Here is a 22,161-nt window from a genome sequence, read left to right as displayed (position 1 = left end):
TCTCTCGGGTCGTCAGGGCGGGCGTTCTGTTTGATATGGGCAATGTTCGTCCCTTGGAGGAGGGGCCGAGTACGAAGATAGATATGGGTGGAGGGGACGAATTGGGGGGACGAACTTTCTCCTCGCACCGGCGGATCCAGCTTTCGGTCGATCCTCTGGGTGTTTCTTTTTTGGTCATCCCATGCAACGTTGCCTGCTAAGCACCTCCCAACCTCTCTTTCCCGGACGATTGCGGCATTCCCTATGCGCCTAGGCTGTGTGGCATGCTTCGCAGGCGGGATTTGATGGTGGGAGCTGGGGTGGCTCGGGGCGGGCTGGAGCAGGTCTCTCTATTCAGCTTAGACAAGGGATAGCAAAAGGAATTAGGATGCATTTTACAGACGGGGTAGAGGGGGACGCTGCTTCGTTTTATGTGATATATGCCTTTGAGAACTCTGCTTGTCAGCTGTCTACCACTTTCGCCGCCGTTGCTGTCGAGGTTGGCTTGTGCATCCAAACATCAGTTCACAGCATTCTTTCATATTTCACAAACAGGCACACCCCTCTCATTCTCATTCATTCAGCCATCCACACCTCTCTTAACCCGCCCAGGGTGCCTGATAAATAAAATCACCGCTTCAACGTCTTCTGCTTCTGCGCGTCCGTCGCCACGTGGCGGCCCTCGACCAGCAGGCCCTTGCGCCGGCGCACGCCGTCCATGTAGCGCTTCGCCACGTTCTCGCGGTCGCCGAACTCGCCCAGGTCCTCCAGGTCGTCCTCCGTGAAGGGCGTCCAGAAGGGGTCCTCGTCGAGCACCTCGAAGCCGGCGAAGATCAGCTGCGGCTGCGCCGCGCCCGACGTCCGCTTGCGCATCTCGTCCGCGAAGCCGAACGACTCGGCCACCGGCAGCACCGACTGGATCGTGAAGAAGGGCGTGCCCTCGTTCATCGCCTCCGCCTGCACGCGGCCGCGCCGGCGGGTGAGCACGTCGTAGACCCGGCCGAGGACTTCGGCTGTGTGTGGGGGTGGGTTGGGTTAGTTTTGGTTTTGTGCATTGGTCTTTGCATTAGGTGGGTGGAGGGAGGGGTGTTGGGAAGGGGGGAAGGAAAAGGGGGTGGGGAAAACGTACTGGAGGCTTGGATCTCGCAGGAGTACATGGCGAGCATAAGCCGGGGTGACCAGTCGAGGAAGGCTTTGTGGATGGACTGCTGGACCGTCTTGATCACCTCGCCGGTGAGACGGCCAAGGCGCTCGGGCGCCGAGGCGGCCTCTTCGTCCGCCGCCGTGGCGGGCGTGACGGAGACGTCCTCGATGAAGACGGCTATGCCCTGCACGGGCTCGTGACACAACGGGCCGTGGTGTGTCGCGAGCTGGAAGCCGTAAGTAATCTTGTCGGAGAAGTGGTGCGGGTTGAGGGCCTCCTGGGCCGAGGGGCGGTTGTCGGGGGTGACGGAGGAGTTGGGGTATGGCGCGAAGGCTTTGGGGAAGAACTGTTCTTTAGTAGCATCGATGAGAAGATTGGGGCCGGTCCGGCGCGGACCGAAGGATACAATGCGGTCGACGATGCCTTTCCAACTGTCGAGGCGGTCCTTTTCGGTGTCGAAACGGGACTGGAGCTGTTTGCCAAGTTCTTCGGGAGATAAGGCTTTGTGAGCCGCGGAGACTTCGTCGTCCGCTTCGGCAGAGTCGTCTTGCGAAGTGCCCTTTTCTGCGGTGGGCTGAGGGGAAGGTGATCCCCCTTCGCCCTCTTCCGCAGCCTTGAGGTCAGAGTACAGCCTCTTGACGCCCGCCGAGTTCTTTACTAAGAAATCGGTGACTTCTCGGGGCATTGGCCGCACCCGCAGGGTGATGGTCACCTGTTTAGAGCTCGTCACGCCGACTACTACGCCACGGCCAAGCTCCTTGTTGGCAGGAGGACGCATCTCCTCGGCACGGACGATGGTTTCCCGGTATGGTACAATGGGCGCACCAGCCTGGATTTCACAGCCCGCAAACCGCTCGCGCAGGTCTGTTAGGCAGCGCTCGAGGTGCAATTCACCCGCAGTCAGGAGGACGTGCTCGCCGCTAGAGAAATGCTCATACTCGGCACAGGGGTCGCTGTGGACGAGAAGATGAAGACCTTTGATCATCTTATCCAGGTCGGCAGGGTTGACCGGCTCCAGAGCCACGCGGACGATGGGCCGGCCCTGGAGATTGCCAATGCCGGCCAGGTTGATGGCCCCTTCTAGTTGGCTGCAGAGCGTACCCGACTTGAGAATCCCGCTGTCTTCGAGCCCGCGAATGCCAAAGACCACACCAGCAGGGACCGAGTTGAGAGCCTCCAGATTACGGCCCATCAACATGTAGAGCGCCGTCACCTTGACCTTCTTCGGCACGGGTTCAGCCAGGGGGTGTGCTGGCGAAAACTTGGGCGGAAGGACGTAGATCTCGTCCCCGACAGACAAGGTGCCAGAGTAGATGCGCGCAAAGCCAATTAGATGCTCCGGCTCGATCTGCTTCTCGTCGTCCACGGGCACATCCTGCTCTATGGTAGCGTCGGAAAAGGCTGCCGACAAGGCGTCCACGTCGTCGCCATCGGCCAGATTGCCTTGCGCGCGGGCAGCTTCCGCACGCTTTTTCCGAGCCAACTCCCGCGCCTCGACGCCGCTCATGGGTCCACGCCGCTTGTTCTCGGGCAAGTCGCTTTCCTTGACGGACACCATCTTGCTCACGTAGGCGACCACGGGGTCCGACGCTGCCTTTTTGAACGAGACCACGGCATCCTTGACCTTTGGATCGATGTGCTCTGCACCGGGAACATCCTCTAGTAGGAGCGGGAAGCGCTCGGCCTGCGCGGCCCTCGGCGACGGGAGAGATTCCACCACAGAGACGAGCAAAGCCACCGAGACTGGCAACCAAGAAGAAAAAACGGTGGTGAGCAACAGTTTTGGATCTCGCGAGCGGAGAACATGAGGAGGGATAGTGATGTTGAGGGACTTGGTGATTTTCTCGAGGAGGCCGGCGTCCCCCCTACCGCTGTCTCCGCCGACGGTCGCCTGGTAGACGGCCCATATCTGTTCAAGCACTAGCTGGACAAAGAGGGGCTTCAGGGGCCTGCCCTTTAAGTGCTTGGGACCCAGCACCTTTTTCGTCTTGGGATCCAAGTAGAAGTTCCCCCACAAGACCTTCTCCAAAAGACTGCGTTTGATGCCCAATTTCTTCTCGTACAGGCCGGCGAACTGCCTCACGGTGAAGGCCCAGCCGTCAATGGCGCTGCCGAAGATGACGTTATTCTTTTCCGGGGCAAAATAGAGCTCCTCATCGTCCCTCTCCTCGAACTGCAGCTCTCCAGAGTCGGGCTGCATGTCCGAGAGCTTAGATCCCTTGGACGCTGAAGCAGCGACGCGAGCCTCCATCCGCTCGCGCCAGTTGAGATCTTCCTCCATCCGCTCGCCCTGGAAGAAGCTCCCGAGCACGGCGTTGACCTGCTCTAGGAGCTTGCTGAGGTGGATATATGCCTCACCGGGCGTCATCTTCAACTCTGTGATGAGGCGGTCAATTTTGTTGATGACGAGCAGCGTCTTGAGCTTCTCGGTCCAAGTCTGGCGCAGCACGGTGACTGTCTGGCTGCACACTCCCTCCACGGCGTCGACCAGGACGACGGCGCCGTCACATAGGCGGGACGCCGTGGACACCTCGCTGCTGAAGTCGATGTGGCCGGGAGAGTCAATGAGGTTGATCAGGTACTCCTTTGATTCGGGAGCCGCCTCCGGACTCGATCGCCGTAGCATCGAGAAGTAGAGGGAGATGGCAGACGACTCCATGGTGATGCCCCTGAGCTGCTCATCTGGCCGGGAGTCCAGGTAGCGGATCTTGCCAGCCAGTTTGGGGGAGATGATGCCATTTGTGGCAAGGAGGGCGTCAGTCAGCGATGTTTTGCCGTGATCCTGGAGCAAAGAGAGGTGAGTTGCGTTTCACAGCACAGCAGCGGCAGTGGTAGCCCAGAAGCGAGAGGCCAACACCGGGAGGGCAGTTCCTTACAACATGGGCTAGAATACATATCTGCGTGAGAGACACCATGGTCAGTTTTTGTTCCATCTTGCACGAGTTTGGGCAGGGAAGAAGAAACGAAAGAAACCTGCATTTCGCACGTCGTCGGGGTTCTGCTGGAGCTTCGCCAGCTTCTCCGGACTGACAACGGGCATATTGATTTGTTTTCTGTTGACGGCCGCCCCGTAAAAGTCATGAAAGTTGTGAGAGTGTTGCTGAAAGGTCTCACTCTGTGTTTGTTAGGGGGTAAGGGGCAAGAATCACGGTGATGGCGGGGCAAGCTTTCGGCCTGACTAACAGCTCAATGACTGCCTAGGAAGGTGGGATGTTTTCCATGGAGGGGCAAACTCGCCTGTTGCCCTGCAATCGGATACAAGAATATCCCAGGAATGCTTAAGCAAGAAACATGCAGTCCATCGATACTTTCATGTGATGTAAAGGAGGCAGGCCTCTTTACCTATGTCAATAACAACTGCAAACCATCTTAATGCTTACCAGGTATTTCCTTGAATTCTGACCCCAATGTACCTAGGTCCATATGCTGGGGTTGAGACGCCGGTACGGATATGCAGCTTGTCAGTGCATGTCAGTCTGTTACACGGTACCAGGTACCGGATGTTCAAACCCTAAACCGAACGCTGCCGCTGCGGGTTTTGAAAATTATTCCGTAATTCACCGCCCCGGCCCGCCGAGCCCCTCGACCACAAAAAATCTAGCCCCACCGAGCAAAGAACATTTCGGGAGTCTGCGACGGCCGTGACAGAGGAGACTCGCCATCAACGACCACTTGCTCTCCCGCCGCCCTCATCCCAACAGGCTCATTGACGCTGTACTGCCCGGAGCGATCGACAAGATGAGTTACGAGAACGGCATGGCGCCTGTCCGCGCCCTCGAAGACGACAGCGACGTCGAGGAGGAGGCCCTCGTCGCCGACTACAAGGAGCAGGTGCAGTATGGCGGCGGCATGGATGAACTCGACCAGATCTCCCTCGCCCAGCAAGCCGACGAGATCCAGGCGCGACTGGTCCAGGCTGCCCAGCCGCTGGACTTCCAGGCGACCCTCGAGACCAAGTTCCAGAGCTACGACAACTACTGTGCGCTCTTCCACTACATCCTCAACTCGGACGGGCCCGTTGACCTCGAGCCGCCATCGGTCAGTTCATGTACCCTCTGCCGCGTGGTCGCCGTCGTGTTCTGACTCTTGTGTGATGCACTCAGTACTACTGGGCCTGGGATGTGATTGACGAATTCATCTACCAATTCAACACTTTCTCATCATACCGGGCGAGGATTGCCAGGCAAGGCAACAACGAGGAGGAGGCCCAGATCCTGCGCGACAACCCGAACACGTGGGGCTGCTACAGCGTGCTCAACGTGCTCTACTCCCTGATCCAGAAGTCGCAGATCACCGAGCAGCTCACGGCCATGCGGCGCAACGAGGACCCCGCCGCTGTGGCCGGGCCCTACGGCTCCAAGAACCTCTACCGCATGCTGGGGTACTTCTCCATCATCGGCCTGCTCCGCGTCCACTGCCTCCTCGGAGACTTCAGCCTCGCGCTGAAGACGCTCGACGACATTGAGCTGAACAAGAAGGCCATGTTCGCGCGTGTCATGGCGGCCCACTTCACCACCTACTACTATGTGGGCTTCTCCTACATGATGATGCGCCGCTACGCCGACGCCATTCGCATGTTCAGCCACATCCTGATTTACGTCTCGCGGACCAAGAACTTCCAGAAGAACACGCAGTACGACTCGATCAGCAAGAAGAACGACCAGATGCTCGCTCTGATCGCCCTCTGCGTCGCCTTCCACCCCACCCGGCTGGATGACACCATCCACACCGCCCTGCGCGAGAAGTACGGCGACCAGCTGCTTAAGCTGCAGCGTGGCGGCCCGGAATCGCTGCCCATTTTCGAGGAGCTCTTCAGGCTGGCCTGCCCCAAGTTCATCTCGCCGGTACCGCCGGACTTTGACAGGCCCGAGGCCAACGTCGACCCCATCGATCACCACCTGTCCATCTTCATGGAGGAAGTCAAGACCAACATGTGGAGCCCGACCGTCAAGTCGTACCTGCGGCTGTACACCACCATGGACCTGAAGAAGCTGGCTGGCTTCCTCGACGTCAAGCCCGAGGAGCTGCGCTCGTGGCTGCTCGTCAACAAGCAGCGGACCAAGCAGCTGCGCTGGACCGACAACGGGCTCTTGGAGGGCGAGCTTGTCAACATCAGCGACCTCGACTATGCGCTACAGGGCGTAAGTTTAGCCCGGACGCTCTTTCACTTGGCTGGTTCAACCATGCTGACTTTTTCTCCAGGATCTGATCCACATCTCGGAAGCTAAGATGGGCCGCAAGCTGGTCGACTGGTATCTCCGCAACCTGTCTCGCACGTACGCATGAACGTGATGGCTTCTTTTGCGATGGGAACGGGCGGGAGTCAAGACTGGCGGCACCCAAGAAACTGGGGCGGGAGAAGCTCGCTTCTCCCCTGGCTTGCCAAGAACCTCTTAGTCATCTGTGTAATCTTGGAGTTGAAATATTGGGAGCTACACAGATCTTCAGCTGCATTGCACGGCAGGCGTCGGACGGATACTTATCGAGGAACCCACGAGGAGGCGGTGAGCAAGCTGGCTGGTAAGAGTACTATCACAGATACGGTGCGGATCTTGACAGACAGGTCGGGGCGGATAGCGAACTCGAACAGGAATGGGGAGAGCAGGGCTGAGCATCTCCGGGACAACGCCGGATTCAAGTCCCGGGCTGGTAGGGATATGACAAAAGGTCCGGGCGGGAAAGATAAGGGCGAATGGCGGTTGCGGGAAGGGTGCGGCCGCTCGGAAGGCCGCTCGGAAGGCGCACACGGCCAAATATTCATGATTTCTCCCGCTCCAATTCAGAACCCGGCCTCCTCTCTCCTCTGCAATGCTGAAGATGACGCCATCGATAGCTGCCGCCGAAGGAAGCACAGCTTCCGGCGCCGTCCGCGGAAGTGATAGGAGGTCTCGAAATTTTTCACAGCGTGCCGCTGCGATCTGCGCCCTGCGTGCAACCCACGATACCTGACGTGCGTAGTAGAGCAAATGTACTCAAGTATTGCCGGTTTCGGCACTTGAAGACTCTCAGTGTAGTGTACCCAGCAGTTGCATCAGCGAGCGGCAACGCGAAAATTTGATATGAGTTACGGGGAGGTGCCGCCAGCGGATCCCGTTTGTCTCCGCTCTCGGGATATCAACGCCTGGTTCCCCGGGGCTGGGCGCGCTCACTCCGGGGGAAAGTTGGGGGAGAGGGGGGCGGGAAGGAGTTCCAGGTTGTCCAGATTGAGACTGGAGGCCTCCGAACCGACCGACCAGCTGGAAACCAGTCGCTCGACAACTCCTGCCCACATGCTGCGTTTGGCTGGGCTTGGCTGGGGTTCGGGTTGCGGCGGGACTGCCGCAAAGAGAAGGTTGTGGGATGCACTGGAACCCGGTGAACGCAAGTCAGACGCAACGCTTGCTGGGGGAGGGGGTGTGCTGGTGGGGTGCTGCATGCTGCTGCGGCTGCTGCGTGGTCTGCAATGGAAGTGCATGATTACTGCGTCGTGGAGGGACCTATGGTAGGTAAGGTAATGTTGGTAGCACAGAAAGGCAGCAGTTCCATATGCTGTGATACACCGGTAGGGAGATGATGCGAGGTCTTAGGTGGGTGACGCCCCGGGAAGGATGGACTGCGAGTGGGTGGGGGTTGCCCTGCCGCTGGGGTGGCACAACTACACCAGAAGCGGGATTGCTGCTCACATCCGCCGCGGCGGCTGACATGGGATCTCCTCTATCTGAGTGGGCTCGGCTGAAGTTCCAGATCTCCAATGGCCTGCGCCATGTGTCTCGGTAATGTGATGGCCTCATCGAATCTTCTGCACGGCGGCCAGCGAAGGACGGACAGATGGGTACCTTGTCCGTGGCACACTGAGGATCTACCTTACCCTGCTGTGCTACTGTCCCGGTATAACATTGAGTTGCTCCCCGGCCAGCAGAGTTAAACGCAACACAAATGCCAACACCCCCACCTCCCTCTCGACAACTTGGCTTTGGTGTGTGCGAGACAGGTTTGCCTCACCAAGCACTTTTCTAATTTTATTCCCGATCGTCTCGGTGACCGCCTTGTTCGTTCGGCCCCCTCCTTTCAGCGCCTTGGGTTTCTCGGGGGAGGATGCGTTGGCCAGCGGTACCCTACTGGCCGGTCAGCATCCCACTCTTGGCGAGCCAGCCGGAGCCGAAACCTGTCGCCACTGGAACGGTGGACCTACAGATGTTGTGCTATACCTATGGCGCATAATGGACTACACAGTCGAGACGAGGTGGTGTTGGCGAAGAGTTTGCGGGACGCGTTTCCGGATGGTGCGTAACAAAAAACCAAACCGCCAAAGGACTACGAGTCGTGAAAGTATGCCGCTCCTCCTGTAGTGTGTGTGGTGGTCGCCGCGGCAATTACCCGCACATGGGGTTGCAGTGGCCCTCACGTTCTGAAGCTTGACCTGCAATACCGTCGTGTCTCGCTGTCTCGTGTCCCTCTGGACAGGTGGAAGGTGAAAATCCGCGTCCTATCGTGGACTGTAAAAAGGGCGACGTTGTCGGGACAACTATCCGGACACTTACCTCCAAACCCATCCGCATCCCCGTTGGACACACCGTGTACCCCAGTTAACTAGGGATCACAGCGTCACCCATGCTTGAGGGTCTGGACCGTCACGATTATCCTGATCGTCTGGTACGCACCTAGTGGACGGAACATTGACACTGTCCGCCATGCGCGGGTCGCAACCCCCCGGCGCCAGGGAGAGAGGCCCGAGCCGCTGTCCGTCGCTTCACATGCTAACGGAAGGCCCACGAACATGGGGCAGACGGGAAGACCCTGCTACTACACTACCTACCTAACGCAGAGAAGTGGTCTCATTAACGGAGGGAAGAACTGGACACAAGGGGATGTCAATTATGCGGGGCGGCATTTTTAACGCGTAGTAAATTGGCGAGTTGAGCCAACTACAGGACACTCCTGGTTTGTTTGTTAGTTTGGTTTTTGCCCCCACTTTTTGACAGGGGCCGACAGCCAACCAAACTCAGCCTTTTTGCCCACCTGTTCCTCATCACTCTCTAGAATCCAAGTTCGACTAAAGCACGTTTAATATCGATAAAGCAGTGTATTAAACGCCATTTTTACTTAGCTAACTGGTCAGATATCAAAGGAAGCTATAATGCACTTAGAGGCTACGGTGCCCTCTAACTTCCTCTTGCCGTTGGTTTATTTCGTGCCAAGACGGCTAGGAAGGTACCTGTGATTTAGAGCCCCTGTCGTGATCCACCATAAGTACCAGACTAACAAACAAACCAGGGGTGTACTGTAATGTTACGGAATACCGCACCTGTGGTCTCGTCGGCCCTGCGTGTTTCTACCTACCTTAGTGTAACTTACATATTGCAAGGGTGAGGGAAACTTGAAAGGGTCGAAGAGGTTGCATCCGCCCGCTTGCCAAGACCACCTAGGCGGGAGAAAAATATGCAAGAGGATGTGGCCGGGAGCTCGAGCCGCGATAACGTTAACTCGCTGATCTCTCACCAGTGACACCACTCACCACTGGAGCGCCCAGCCAGCCAAGCTTCGGCTTATTATCCCCAACACCCGCTGATCTGGCCCAGTCCTCGGTTGCTTCGTAGCCTGCGCCTTGGCCAACAGTTCTGTCTTCTATTCAAGGTTTTTCCCTTTTGCTCTTTCTGTGCAGCAAGGAAACGTTGAGCTCCAGCTGGCCCCCAAGAGCTGAGCTTCTGCCTGACGCCGCCCCGCGGGAAGCTCCTTCCGGCATCCATCACAAGCTCCCTCCCTCCGTTAGGTATTCAGGAAAAGATCAATCAGGCCGGGAGAGAGCGTTGTTTGCACAGCTCTTCGTATCGCTTATTACATCAAATTTTAAACGCTATCGGAAAAGTGAGACGTCACACTTTAGCAACCACCGACGCCTGCAACCTTTGTGCTGCTCTGCAGCCCCGGTTCATTGTCTCCTTGGCCGTTGTTGGCTGACGCGGCGATTCACCCTGTTACACTTCGAGCGTCTGTCCAACAGAACATCGCCCGCTTGCAGCACCACAACCTGGCGCCGCGACGCCATCCCTTTGCGACCGCGTCATAATTCTTCGAGCTCGATGCGAGTTTCCGCGGGATAGCCTCTGCTGGCCTCCCCGTGAGGCCGAAGGAGCACGGGCGTATTAGTTCCTGCAGACGCGACAGCCAACCGAAACACCGTCTCCCCGACGATGGCCAAGAACGACAGCGACGATGCGGCCCGATTGACTTCATCGCCTGCGCCCGTCAGGAGTCCCGACTCAGACGTGTCGCCGGGCACCATCGTGCCGCCGCAGTCTGCCGACTACTTCTCGGCCGAGCCTGACGTCAATGGGGATCGGAGACTCGATGGAGCGTCCCCGCCGTTTGCGACAGCGTCGAGCACGACCACCCTGACGTCCATCTCGGAGGAGTGCCAGGCCGACATCTCGCGGCAGTCCTCTGCTGACAGCGGTCCTCGCCCTTCTCCCGGACCTAGGAACTCCGGCGCGTCCGTCACCTTCCGACCGCCACGCGACCCGTCGCTGCCGCAGGGCCACCCTCGAAAGACAGACAACCGGCGATTGCGGGCATCGTCGCCGTCGCCAGTGAGGTGAGTCTGGTGGTTTCGTCCTTCTGCCGTCTTCCCTACTTTGGCGTTGTGTGCACTTGAATCCTTCTCCGCCGCGTCCCACGGGGCAGACCTAGTGGTGCTGCTGCTCGTCGATCCCTTTTGGCCAGGTGCGCGCTATCCTTCCAACGAAACATTCGTGCGTGCTTGCCGTTCCCTGTCTCACTGCGATGCTGGATCCCACAGGTCTGCGAAGCAAGTGCCAAGCTGCCTGGGCTCGAGCTTCGGAGGAAGTTGGAAATGCCCCATGAGCTCGGTTAATTCGATGGTTTTCTATGCGTCACACCTGGTTGCTGCACGTTTGCTGCTGCATATTTCGGGGACAGAAGCGGCTTCCCCGCACTCGCTAGATCGACGCACGCGAGGAGCTCAGACCCCTAGGGACCTATCCCCTGGGCCGAGATCTCTTATTTCCGTGTTGAGGAATACGAGAGCATGCCATGCCACCTCCGAGGCAAGAAGGTTGTCAATCGCGATTCGCCTCGCCCGATAACAACCTGCATCATGGAACGTGGGCATGGCATTCCACTAGCTCCGGCCCTCGACCCCGCAACCCCACCATGCCGCTTGCCCTCGCTGGACCCTGTCATGCTGCCAGCCCCCAGACCCATTGTGGGTAGATTGTGGGTAGTTGGGGCGACATAAGGGTGTCCTTGCATGCTTCTGCCCATCTTCTACCAACTAGGGTCGGGTGCTGGAGGGCGAGACCGCGAGCAGCCGACACACGTGTGCATCCCGCACGCTTTTCCCCGCGTTCATCTTCCCACCGTCAAGATCCGGCTTGGTTCCTCGGCAGGCTGCCGATCTGGGGAAAGCTTCCCACTCTCAGAAATACCGCACTGATCACGCGACGCACCATCTCTCGTTGCACCAGCTCTCGATATTAGCTTTCCGTCTTCCTTCTTCCCGGGGTTTGCTTTGGAATTCAAACTCGTCGCCACGTCAGTCGGTTTCGAGCCATGGCCATGCTAACGGCGAGTCCCCATTTGCCTAGGTTTCGGCAACACGTTGGGTTCGACAACCTCCCCGTCGGGGAGGCAACCAAGAACAACCCTTCCTCGTTTACCCTACAAGCCAGACACCAAGGTTACCACCCGTCACGAAGGTCGCGCACTTTTATGATTGGCGTGGATGAACACACCTATTCCGATTATGCGTTGGTTTGGCTGCTGAACAACATGGTGGACGATGGCGACGAGGTGGTCTGCGTAAGAGTGCTGGAGAGCCCGCTGCGGCCGGACAAGAATTACCAGGAGGAGGCGAAGAAGCTCCTGGTGGCGATACAGGCGAAAAACGAGCTGAACAAGGCCATCAGCATCGTCCTGGAGTACTCGGTTGGGAAGCTGCACGACACCTTTCAGCAGCTGGTAGGTGTCCCCTGGCAAGCGGCGGCTTTGAGCGGCGCAAAACACTAACGCTGATGCCCGGCAGCTCGGTATCTACAACCCTTCGATGCTTGTTGTCGGCACCAAAGGACGGTCATTGGGTGGGATCCAGGGTCTGGTGAACACGCGAAACTCATTTTCGAAATACTGCCTTCAGTACAGCCCAATTCCGGTCGTGGTAGTTCGGCCGGACGACAAGCGTCTCAAGAAGAAAGAAAAGCGCTCGCAGGATCCGTCGCGGCAATGCTACGCCGCCATGCTTGCGTATAACTCGGGGAAACACGAGGCCGACAGCGAAACCAGCAGCGTGTACGAGTTTGAGAAGTCGATATCCGCGGACGAAGAAGCGCACCGGGTTGCCGCAGCCATCGGGCTGCCAGCTCGATTCGACCCCACCATCAAGCCCTATAATCCCTCCGACTCGAGGCGCCGCCGACCCTCGCCGTCGCCGGTTGCGTCGGCTGCTCCGGACAGGGCCGCCTCCCTGTCTCCGCCGCCGATGCCGCTTCCTGCCGAGAGCGGAGACGAGGAAAGCGGCGACGAGGAAGACGAATTCGAGGTCGAGGTTGTCTCAGGACAAGAGGTTGCAGCGGGAGCGCGGCAAGAGACCGGGCTTGAGAGAGAGCGGAAAGAGCGCCTCCATGCTATGGAAGTGGGTGAAGCTGCTGCCCTGCTTAAGTCAGGCCAGGCGAAAGTGCTTGGCGAGGACGAAGATGACGATGATGAGTCTCCAGAGAAGGCGGTGGAGAACGCGTCCCGATCATAGGCCGATCTTGATGAATGCTGTCTAGGTGCGGTATCGTGTGGTCTGTTTCTTTCCCGGAAGGGAGGGTCCCATGGCGTTAGGGGCGCATGACGGGGCTCGGAGTTGCATTGGTGGTGCCCACACCATGTCCCATTCCACCTCCTCCAACACGGTTATGACGTGGTCGTCCGGGGAAGGCCCTATTCCGGTTCTCGGTCATAGAGGGATATTCATGCGGTTGCTGGGACAGGTTCGGACGGGAGTCAAGGTTAGTTGTCTTTTGTGTATTTGCACAACGGAGGGTCGGTGATAGTTTTTCAGCGATGTGCTTAGACGTTCAAGGTACAATTTTTGGGATGGCGGCGCATCAGGAGGTTGCCTCGCTCAATATCATTTGCGTAGCTGTACAGTCGACCCCTTGTTTGTTCGTTAGCGTGGTACTTATAGTGGATCACGACAAGGCTCTAAATTACAGGTACCTACCTAGCTGTCTTGGCACGAAATAGACCAACCGCAACAGGAAGTCAGAGGGCACTATCGCCTCTGTATACAATATAGCTTCCTTCGGTATCTGACCAGTTAGTCAAGTAGGAAAATGGCGTTCAATACGCTGCTTCATCTATATTAAACGTGCTTCAGTCGAACTTGGATTCTGGAGAGTGATGAGGAAGAGGTAGGCAAAAAGGCCGAGTTTTGTTGGCTGTAGGCCCCTGTTAAAAAGTGGGGGCAAGAACTAAACTAACAAACAAACAGGGATTGAACTGTATCGATATATGCCAATCTTGGGTCGTCGTTAAAGAGGTCCCGCCAAGACTAATTTCGGAGACTGCCGCGTACAAGTAATTACAAGTCGCCAAGGGTAAGCGGGGCTGTCACGACTTCGAACATCAACAATGTAAAATCGCAAAGACTCGTAACAACAACAACTTTACGATACCTCAACCAAATCGAAAAAAAAGAAAACGAGGATAACCCGCACCCTAACTATAACCCGTACCCTAACTATAGCCCGCATCCTAACCTTAACCCAAATCCTAACTAGCGGGGGCTGGAACCCTTGGCGATAGTGCAAACCCCGTGGCGATCTTGGCGACGTACTGACGGTGTAAAAACATTGCCGACAATTGGCCGAAATTAGTCTTGGCGGGACCTCTTTAACGTCCACCCAATCTTGCTGTTAGGATGCTTGTTTCTCTCCTCACCGATTAGTCGAACTTATGAAACAGGCTTTGGGAAGGGCAGTGCAACCTCTCCCTGTACACAAGGTCACCGGCCTTACACGACTCTGCACTTATCCCCGCGATGTCGCCAAACGTGCGGGAGGTGCAGTTGGGGTGCTGGAATCCTGGGTGGGGCAGCTTGTGCTGGCCCAAGCTCCAAATCCGGGGCCCCCGGTTTGGCTACAATCCACTGGACTCGCGCTGTTCGTCAGCCCAGCCGCGCAAGCTCCATCCGTTCAAACGACACGACGAACAGCAAACGAATCTTCAACCTGCAACATCGCCATGGCAAGGACATCCCCTATCCCCTAACCGCGAACACGCTCGTACTCTGCACCATTCACCCATATAATGCTCCCGCCATCTTACCACCGCAAACGAGCAGCAGCAGCAGCCGCGCCGAGCAATCCGCCCGTGACCGGAGACGTCTCATCGCGACAGCGCCAACCACAACAAAGACGAAGACCGCAATGACTCTCCCGGCTAACAACCCCGGCCTCCTAGACGAGGACGCCGACGGCGCCGCCTGCGGCCCGTCCTCCTCTTGTTCCCCCACGGCCGCCGGCACCCTCCTCAGCACCACCCTCGCCCTCGCCCCGCTCCTGGTCACCTTCCTGCTGGTCTCCTCCCTCGCGCTCTCCCGTCTCTTCCCGCGCCTGGCCCGCCTCCAGCAGCAGCACAATCCCGCCCAATCATCCTTCTCTTCTTCTTCTCCCGCCGCCGACATCCCCATCGACGACGGAAACGACCACTTCCTGCCGGCGTCGGCGCCGCCGTCGCTGCGCCAGGCCCACGCCGAGCTGGCCGCCCGCTCGCCCCGCCGCCGCCTCGCCGCCGCCGCCTTCGCCGCCACGCTCGGCCTCAGCGCCGTCCTCGCCGAGCTCATCCTCGCCGAGGTCTGGGAGGTCGAGGGCGTCGTGCTGGGCCGCGCCGCCAGGGCCGTCGGGCTCAGGGTCACCGTCCCCGGCCTCGTCGTCATGCTGGTTGCTGTGCTGCCGTTCTTGGAGGTCCACAGTGTGCTTGCCTCGCGGGGGTGGCGGTTTGGGAGGGATGCGAAGGGGCGGCTGGTCTCGAGGGCGGCGTGGGTGGTGCTCGGGGTTGTGTTTGCCGGGTGGTTGGCGGCGTTTTGGTTGGTCGGTCGGGTGGTGGTGGGAATGGGGCCGGATGGGGGGCCAGCAGGGAGCGGGGATGAGGAGATGTGGCGGTTGGCAGGGCTGGCGAGTGTGAAAGGGGGCCGGGGCGGGTTTGATAGTACGGCGATGTCGATTGGAAAGACGGAGGCGGTGAGCTTTGGCCGGAGGGGGTTTGGGCCGGTTGGCGGGGACGGTGGGCTGTCGAGGGCGTGCCTGGAGAGGATAGGGGTGATTGGGATCTCGCTGATGGCGCTGCTGTCTGGATTCGCTAGCGTGTCGAGCCCATGGCATACCTTCGTCGACGACCGGATCTATCGAAAGCGGCCGATTACAGACGCAGATATCGCGAGGAAGCAGGCTGGGCTGGACGCCACGAGCGAGCTGCTGCTGACGAAGCGGCACCGGCTGAGGTCTCTGCAGAGAAAGGCGCAGGCGGTAGCAGCGGGAGTCGGAGGTGGCACGCCCCACGGAGCAGCGCCGCCGGCAAGCGGGCTGGTCAGCAAGGTTATCGGCTCGTTGAAGAGCATGGCCGGCAGCGGCGAGGCCGCCGAGATCAAGGCGCTTCAGGTCGAAATCTCGGGCCTCGAGACGATGGAGTCCAACCTGGCAGCCTCGCTGTCGCTGCTGAAGTCCCGCCAAGCCGCCCACGCGCGCGACGGCACCGCGCTCGGCCGCCTCCTCGCCGTGCCGCGCTACATCTTCGCGAGCTACTGCATTTACCGCGTCCTCGCCACCATCCTGACAACCGTTCACCGCATATACCGCCCCTCGGCCTCGTTCTCCTCGTCCGACCCGATCAACCGCTTCCTCGGCCTGCTCGCCAAGCACTGGGACCCCAAGCTGGACCAGATCGCCTGGGCGCGGCAGATCTCGTTCCTGCTGTCGGGCGTCATCCTGGCGGCCAGCGCGAACTCGGTCCTGCAGACCTTCCGCCTGTTCGCCAAGTGGGCGCCGGGCCTGCTCTACCAGGCGCAGGCGAACCTGGCGCTGCTGGTGGGCCAGGTCGCGGCGACGTACGTCATCAGCTCGGCGCTGCTGCTGAGGAGCAACCTGCCCCGGGACGTCGGCCGGTCGGTCGGCGACGCGCTAGAGAGCGCGCTCGAGCCCGTGTTCGTCGACCGCTGGTTCGAGGGCTGGTTCCTCCTTGCCAGCGTCGGCACGGCGGCTGGGATATGGGTCGGCCGGAAGGTGGCTGGTGGCGGCGGCGGGCTTGGGGATGAGTGGGATGAGTTTGCGGGGGAAGAGATGGGGCAGAAGAGGTCGTGATGTCTCCTTGTTCCTGCTTGCAGAGCACGAGTGGGTGGGTGTATATATCTTTTGTAATGGCTATGAAGGTTTACCTCATGTTCAGCATGGGGCCTTGAGTTGGTGAAGAACTGGATTAGTTCCTGACCAAAGCCCGGTCAAGAATGGTAAGTCCAGCCGATGACTACCAAGGTTACGATCGCGAGAGATCTCTGGATCAACATCTCCATTTCATCCGCACCATGTCCTGCTGTTATGGTTTTGCTGGGCTGCTCTCCTTTGTCTTCTCGCCATGGTTTCTCTTCATCAACGACAACTGTGCCGTAAGTTTTAGGACCACTGCGGCGAGGAAGATATCACGGGCATTGGAGTACCAGCAGCGCCATCTCCTCGCCGAATCCACCGGGGACATTGAGCTCCATTGAGCTCCGGCTACTGGGGATAGACATGGGTGGTGTTTATGGCCTTGCCGTCCCGAGTATGTACATGGTGTGGTATCTATAGGATAAAGCGGCTGATTGGAGACAGCCTTGCTCTGCCCCAGTCCCAGGCCCAGTCGTTCCCCGAACTTCGAATCGTTCTTGGATGTGGAAGGCAAGACAACCAATGCTTGGTCGCAGTCCAGCCCTATCACGGCAGGAGTCCATGATGTAGTCGGGTGCAGTGTATTCCGTAGTGTACCCCAGTGTAAGCGGGGCTGCCGCTGTGGAGCCAGTGATGGACCAATCACTGCCCTGTCAGGGGTTTCTCCCTGGCACCTCTCAAACGTGTGCCCTGTTTCGTTTCAAACCGCTCGCTTCTCCGGTCCAAGACGATTGGTGTTCCTCTCAGCCCGGAGACGGGGAGAGCAAATGATGATGCCGCCTCGCCATCTGTACTCGGTGCACCGCGGCGTGACATTGAAACGCGCCAGAATGCAGGGGACGCACGTGTGGTGGCATCGTCACCCCCGACTGGCTTGGAGTTGAGCCTGGTCGGTCCTCTCCGCTGGTTGCTGGAGCCCCGCGACCGCCAGGGTGAAGAAGGGTTCGATGTGCTTGAGCATGTGCGCAGCGAGTGCTGCAAAGGGAAGGCTGGAGAATTGAATCTCACCGGTCAAGGCACTTGGGTGTCTGAGTTCAATTACTCAATTGCCCTTTCCCTTCACTAGGTTCGGTCCTTCCAAAATCGACATCACTCCGTAGTGCCCCTCGAAATAACAAGTTGACCGAGTCAGCGCCCCCCGCTGCCCGTCACAACGGCGCACCGGCGACAACACGCAACATTCCGATCGGCTTACACAGTATTGCGCCGACCGCTGGTCCAGCTCTTCTCAGTTCATCCCTTCCGTTTGCTAATTCATCTGTTTTCTTCATTGGCGGATTGGACCATTTGAAGCTGGCCTTCTTTCGATTTACCTGTTTGCACTTCGGTGTTTGTGAGCGCAAGTGGCCGCTTTCCGTTTGACCACCACCATCACCGTCACCGAATCGTCGCATCGCGTCGCGCTCAGTTTTTGCCACCCGGCCTCCTTTCCCCGCCTGCATTCGGTTGCTCTGCTTCTCTCACTTGACCGATAAAGGCCGGTCGAGCTGTCCTCCCATCTTCCCACGTCTTCTCTCGACCTGCAACGCTTGATCTTGCTGGGGTCCACGGCATGACCGAGGCGACCGCATCAATATAACCGATTGTCTGCGGAAGTCAAACCAAGCCAGCATCCGGTCTATGCCCAGCTGCTCTCAGTCGCATTGAGCGCTCAGTCATTGGCGTGCAACGGCAGCACGGTTACCCGACCGATCGGATCGCCCGCCATCACGGCCCTCTGATACAGATATCGTTTCGGGTAGTCACACAGCGAGGAAGTCGCTCCACCCTGCGCAACGACACAACGAGCTCGTCCCGGATTGCGATTTTTTTGCGACGGGGTGTACACTTGGCGAACGGGGGAGAAGCTTAGATCAGCCGAGTGTGTCACCCCCGGATAGGAGCGTTGTCGAAGGCCGCCGGTTGGAGGCTTCCAACTTCGGTCGTGGCTCACGTCTTTCTATCCGACAACTCCTACTCTTGAATTGTCGCCGGGAGTTTGCGATGGAAAGTAACGACCGGCAGTGGCACTCGAGATGGGTGTGGGTGTTTCTCATGATGGCCTCGACGGCCTCGGCCCTTACGCTCTATAACTTCCAACCCATCACCTCGGCGGCCGTCCCTCTCAGCTGCATCCTCGCCTACAACTCACGCATCCCCGGCTGTAAGATGGACGACTTCGTTAAGGGGAATACGTGCTCGGCCGCCTGCGTGGGGGGCCTGACTAGGGTGCAGTCCACCCTCCAGGCTGTGTGCAGCGACGCCGATGTTCCGCCAACGTCGGTATTGGGACAGGCGTTGCTGGGAAATCTGGTGCAGTTGCTCTGTCCAGGTACAGGTACATCCCCGGATGATTCAACGTCCAGCTCGGCATCCGTCACCGTCACTATTACGCGCACCTCTAGTAGGTCGGCGCTCATTCTCACCACAGTTTCTTCCACCGCGACGACCACGGCCGCTGCGACGCAGACGGAGGAGCCGGACACGTCAACCACTAGCCCCTCGACAACGACTGCCACCCCAGACACGCTCAGCCAGACGTTCATCCAATCACCGGCCCCGACGAGCGTGCTCGCGACCACTTCAACCACCACCAGCGCTCCCGAGCAGACCTCCGAGAGCCCAAGAAGGGGTGGCGGCGGCAGCCCGTTTGACCCGGTAGTACTGCACAACGACTCGGCGGCGCTTACTGCTCGTTGGGTCACAGCGGCACTTGTCTCGTTGGGTCTCTGCCTACTACTTCTGCATTAGATCACGGGTGGCATAGGGTGGAATTGGCGCGATGTTTTCATACGGAGTGATGGGCATTGATTGTACAACATTGAACGACTGCACACTGGGCTGGCTAGAGGCGGAGATGCATGTGTGTTACGCCGAGCGCAGATGGGTCATGCTGTGAAGTTTCTGGGGCTGGTAAAAATCGGCATGGCGGGCCTTGGTTTGACGATGGCGCAGCATGGGATCATTTCAAGAGAGCCAGGGAGAGAAGGACACGGCGATCACTCCGCATGGAGGGGTTTGGCATTAACGGATGTTTTGTAATTACAGTGATACCACGTGCGTTCAATTCAACGCTTCAGACTCATCGTCGGTGATCGTTGCATATACTACAAGTGTGAGAGCACCGAAACCGCTTACCCGAAGCAGTCCTCCTGATATCAGCATCGCACATCCTGGCCTGTTGTCTGCTCAACCCGCCTAAGAGCCAACCAGCCCGCTAACCTCAAATTTGACCGCTGGAATAAAAGACAGCGAGCCCAATCCATCTCTCTTCCAACCCACCCCTCTTCCCCCACCATCCTTTACCCCCTTCCTTCAAGCTGTCGAAGCCCACAAATCCCTCAGCTGAATGATGCCCGGGATACTCGCCAGCGCGCCGACGGCCGTCTCGCTCAGCAAGCCCTTCTCGCTGCCCCAGTGCAGCGTAAGCGGCGCCCACGCCAGCTGCCGCACGACCTTCTTGGTCCACTCGGCCCGCTCCCGCGCCGCACTTTCCGCGCCGCCACCGCTACTGCTGCTGCCGCTGCTGCTGCTGCGGCTGACCCGCTCCGCGGCCAGCCGGCCCAGCTCGATGCCCACGTAGGCGGCCCACAGCCGCGCGCTCCACTTGAACGCGCGCGCCTGCTGCGCGGGCGTCCAGCCCAGCACCCCCCGCGAGGACAGGTACGCGCCGTTCTCGAGCGCCTGGAAGGCCACGCAGAGCGCCAGGCGGAGGTACTCGAGCGCGAGCGCGGGTTTGGACGGTGGTGCGGCGGCGGCGGCGGACTCGTCTTCTTCTTTTGATTGGGACGACGATGACGAGGAGGAGGAAGAAGAAGAGGACAGGCGCGTCTGCCGGACCAGGCGCCGCGCCCAAAAGTACATGCCCAGCAGCGCCCACAGACGCAGGATCATGCGAGCCTCGCTGAGCAGGGAGGAGAGCGCGGACAGGCGCTTGGAGAGCAGCAGCGCGAGGGCGGCGGCGCTCGGGAGGCGGGTCTTAGTAGCGCCCGCGGCAGCCGCGGCGGCGGCGGTGCTGGTGCCGGTGGTGCTGGTGGCGGAGGGGGAGGAGAAGACGACGGTGGTGCCGCGCGGGAGGGTGGCGACGAGGGCGATCCACTCGCGCGCGGAGCGGCGCAGGGCGGATTGCGAGAGGGACGAGAGCACCGAGGCGCTGAACTTGGAGGTGTAGCAGAGGAAGAGCATCACCGTGTCGATGCCTGAGGGCGTCGACAGGCACTTGTCGAGGCGGGTGAGGAAGGCGTCGACGTTGGAGGGCAGGGCGGCCAGTAGGGTGCCGAGCGGGAGCGGCTGGCGCCTCGGGGTTGTGGACGGCGGCGCCGAGGACGGGATCGGCTCGCCCGAGGGCAGGTCGGCGACGGGCGCGGCCGCGGGGGCCTCCGGATCCGGGGTGGGTATGGTCGCTGCAGAGTCGGCCATTGTGCAGGCTGCGCGGGGTTGCTGCGCGGAGTGCTGCGCCAGCGGTGATGGTTGCTGCAAGGCTCAAGCTTGGGAGGAGCTAGCGCGGCGTGAAGATGGATGGAGGATGAAAGAGGGATGGGGGTGGGACGCGACTGAGGGAGCTTGGAAGAGCAGTCGGCCGAGTGTCGTTGGATTGGTGGAACTGGCGTGCGGGGACCTTCCAGGTTGGAGGTTCGTGGTACTGTACAAGCACACTTTATTGCTGTTGGCTGCAGCCTCTGGAATTCGACACCCGGGAACTGGTGGTAGTAAATGAGGGAGGGGCTCGCTGCGTTAGCGTTCCGGGCATGAATTGCTACCCCTTCTAAGTACCTTACCTTATTACTTTGCGGAGCACTGCGTACACACCTGACGGTACTTTGGTCAGTTGTTGAGCCCCCGGACTGTTTAATGCGCGACCCGAGGTTGTGTTCGGGGTTGGGATGCCAAGAAGCTCGGCTCCGCTTTACCTCGGCCCGCGAGCGGCAGTCATGAATGTGGAGCCCCGCGCACAACCCCTTCCACAGTATTCCGTACGCTGGATCTTAAAGAGGTCCCGCCAAGACTAATTTCGGCCAATTGTCGGCAATGTTTTTACAGCGTCAGTACCCCGCCAAGACCGCCAAGGGGTTTGCACTATCGCCACGGGTTAGCCACGGGTTAGTTCGCCGGGGGTGCGGGGGGCGGCGCCAGCCCCCCGCTGGTTAGGGTGAGGGTTATGGTTAGGGTGAGGGTCAAGGTTAGGGTGCGGGTTAACTTCGTTTTCTTTTTTTTTCAATTTGGTTGAGGTTTCACGAAGTTGCTGCTACGAGTCTTTGCAATTCTTCGTTGTTGATGTTGCTCGAAGTCGTGGCGACCCCGCTCCCTCGCGGCAATTTGTAAATACTTGTAAGCGGCAGGTTCCGAAATTAGTCTTGGCGGGACCTCTTTAAGAATAACCTTCCGTACACTATGGTGCTTTTCCTTTCAAATATCAGCGGTTCCCTGCCAAGACATCAGGAGATGCGTCGCTCAATGCTCTGTTAAGGATCGAAGCACGCCTGTTCCCAATGCGTGGCAATGCGTCATAGCATGTATAGCAGGCAGATAAGTAGTAAGTGCTGCGTAGCAATTCGTCTATGAGTATGAACTGCCAAGGGTATCATGAGGTGTGTACACGGGAAAAGTACAGTACAGAACACCAAAAGCGCCCTCGCCAAGAACCATCCATCATGCCCT

At 59.0% G+C, this 22,161-nt stretch overlaps 6 protein-coding genes across 6 annotated transcripts; 4 read left to right on the top strand and 2 right to left on the bottom strand.

The window, feature by feature from the left end:
- Window positions 1–393: 393 nt before the first annotated feature.
- Window positions 394–4,328, bottom strand: THITE_2119156 (uncharacterized protein). Its single transcript, XM_003655408.1, has 3 exons — window positions 4,307–4,328; window positions 1,109–4,238; window positions 394–992 (listed from the first exon to the last, which is right to left on the bottom strand). The coding sequence occupies exons 2-3, from the start codon at window positions 3,780–3,782 to the stop codon at window positions 610–612; spliced, it is 3,057 nt and encodes a 1,018-aa protein (XP_003655456.1). The 5' UTR covers window positions 3,783–4,238; window positions 4,307–4,328; the 3' UTR covers window positions 394–609.
- A 385-nt stretch (window positions 4,329–4,713) lies between these two features.
- Window positions 4,714–6,506, top strand: THITE_2119153 (uncharacterized protein). The gene is made up of 3 exons (XM_003655407.1): window positions 4,714–5,161; window positions 5,227–6,264; window positions 6,326–6,506. Exons 1-3 carry the CDS (start codon window positions 4,862–4,864, stop codon window positions 6,407–6,409), a joined length of 1,422 nt encoding a protein of 473 aa, XP_003655455.1. The 5' UTR covers window positions 4,714–4,861; the 3' UTR covers window positions 6,410–6,506.
- Window positions 6,507–10,293: 3,787 nt separating this feature from the next.
- On the top strand, window positions 10,294–13,175 carry THITE_2151343 (uncharacterized protein; the record flags this gene model as incomplete). Its single annotated transcript, XM_003655406.1, has 3 exons — window positions 10,294–10,694; window positions 11,707–12,079; window positions 12,144–13,175. 3 exons carry the CDS (start codon window positions 10,294–10,296, stop codon window positions 12,861–12,863), a joined length of 1,494 nt encoding a protein of 497 aa, XP_003655454.1. The 3' UTR covers window positions 12,864–13,175.
- A 1,093-nt stretch (window positions 13,176–14,268) lies between these two features.
- Window positions 14,269–16,774, top strand: THITE_2119146 (uncharacterized protein). The gene has a single exon (XM_003655405.1). It carries the CDS (start codon window positions 14,533–14,535, stop codon window positions 16,459–16,461), a length of 1,929 nt encoding a protein of 642 aa, XP_003655453.1. The 5' UTR covers window positions 14,269–14,532; the 3' UTR covers window positions 16,462–16,774.
- A 1,462-nt stretch (window positions 16,775–18,236) lies between these two features.
- THITE_2119145 (uncharacterized protein) lies at window positions 18,237–19,394 on the top strand. The gene has a single exon (XM_003655404.1). It carries the CDS (start codon window positions 18,559–18,561, stop codon window positions 19,252–19,254), a length of 696 nt encoding a protein of 231 aa, XP_003655452.1. The 5' UTR covers window positions 18,237–18,558; the 3' UTR covers window positions 19,255–19,394.
- Window positions 19,395–19,761: 367 nt separating this feature from the next.
- On the bottom strand, window positions 19,762–21,364 carry THITE_2119143 (uncharacterized protein). Its single transcript, XM_003655403.1, has 2 exons — window positions 21,282–21,364; window positions 19,762–21,228 (listed from the first exon to the last, which is right to left on the bottom strand). Exon 2 carries the CDS (start codon window positions 20,920–20,922, stop codon window positions 19,819–19,821), a length of 1,104 nt encoding a protein of 367 aa, XP_003655451.1. The 5' UTR covers window positions 20,923–21,228; window positions 21,282–21,364; the 3' UTR covers window positions 19,762–19,818.
- Between the last annotated feature and the right edge of the window lie 797 nt (window positions 21,365–22,161).

The sequence above is a fragment of the Thermothielavioides terrestris genome, chromosome 4 (assembly GCF_000226115.1).
Source record: "Thermothielavioides terrestris NRRL 8126 chromosome 4, complete sequence".
NCBI lineage: Eukaryota > Fungi > Ascomycota > Sordariomycetes > Sordariales > Chaetomiaceae > Thermothielavioides > Thermothielavioides terrestris.
This window is presented reverse-complemented; position numbering and strand designations above follow the sequence as displayed.

Excerpts from the sequence above, each read along its gene's own strand:
- THITE_2119156 (XM_003655408.1), bottom strand. The coding sequence starts at position 3,782 with ATGGAGTCGTCTGCCATCTCCCTCTACTTCTCGATGCTACGGCGATCG. Across the intron at positions 993-1,108 it reads CTGCGAGATCCAAGCCTCCA|CCGAAGTCCTCGGCCGGGTC; the intron begins GTACGTTTTCCC and ends CCCCACACACAG.
- THITE_2119153 (XM_003655407.1), top strand. The coding sequence starts at position 4,862 with ATGAGTTACGAGAACGGCATGGCGCCTGTCCGCGCCCTCGAAGACGAC. Across the intron at positions 5,162-5,226 it reads TTGACCTCGAGCCGCCATCG|TACTACTGGGCCTGGGATGT; the intron begins GTCAGTTCATGT and ends TGATGCACTCAG. Across the intron at positions 6,265-6,325 it reads TCGACTATGCGCTACAGGGC|GATCTGATCCACATCTCGGA; the intron begins GTAAGTTTAGCC and ends CTTTTTCTCCAG.
- THITE_2119146 (XM_003655405.1), top strand. The coding sequence starts at position 14,533 with ATGACTCTCCCGGCTAACAACCCCGGCCTCCTAGACGAGGACGCCGAC.
- THITE_2119145 (XM_003655404.1), top strand. The coding sequence starts at position 18,559 with ATGATGGCCTCGACGGCCTCGGCCCTTACGCTCTATAACTTCCAACCC.
- THITE_2119143 (XM_003655403.1), bottom strand. The coding sequence starts at position 20,922 with ATGGCCGACTCTGCAGCGACCATACCCACCCCGGATCCGGAGGCCCCC.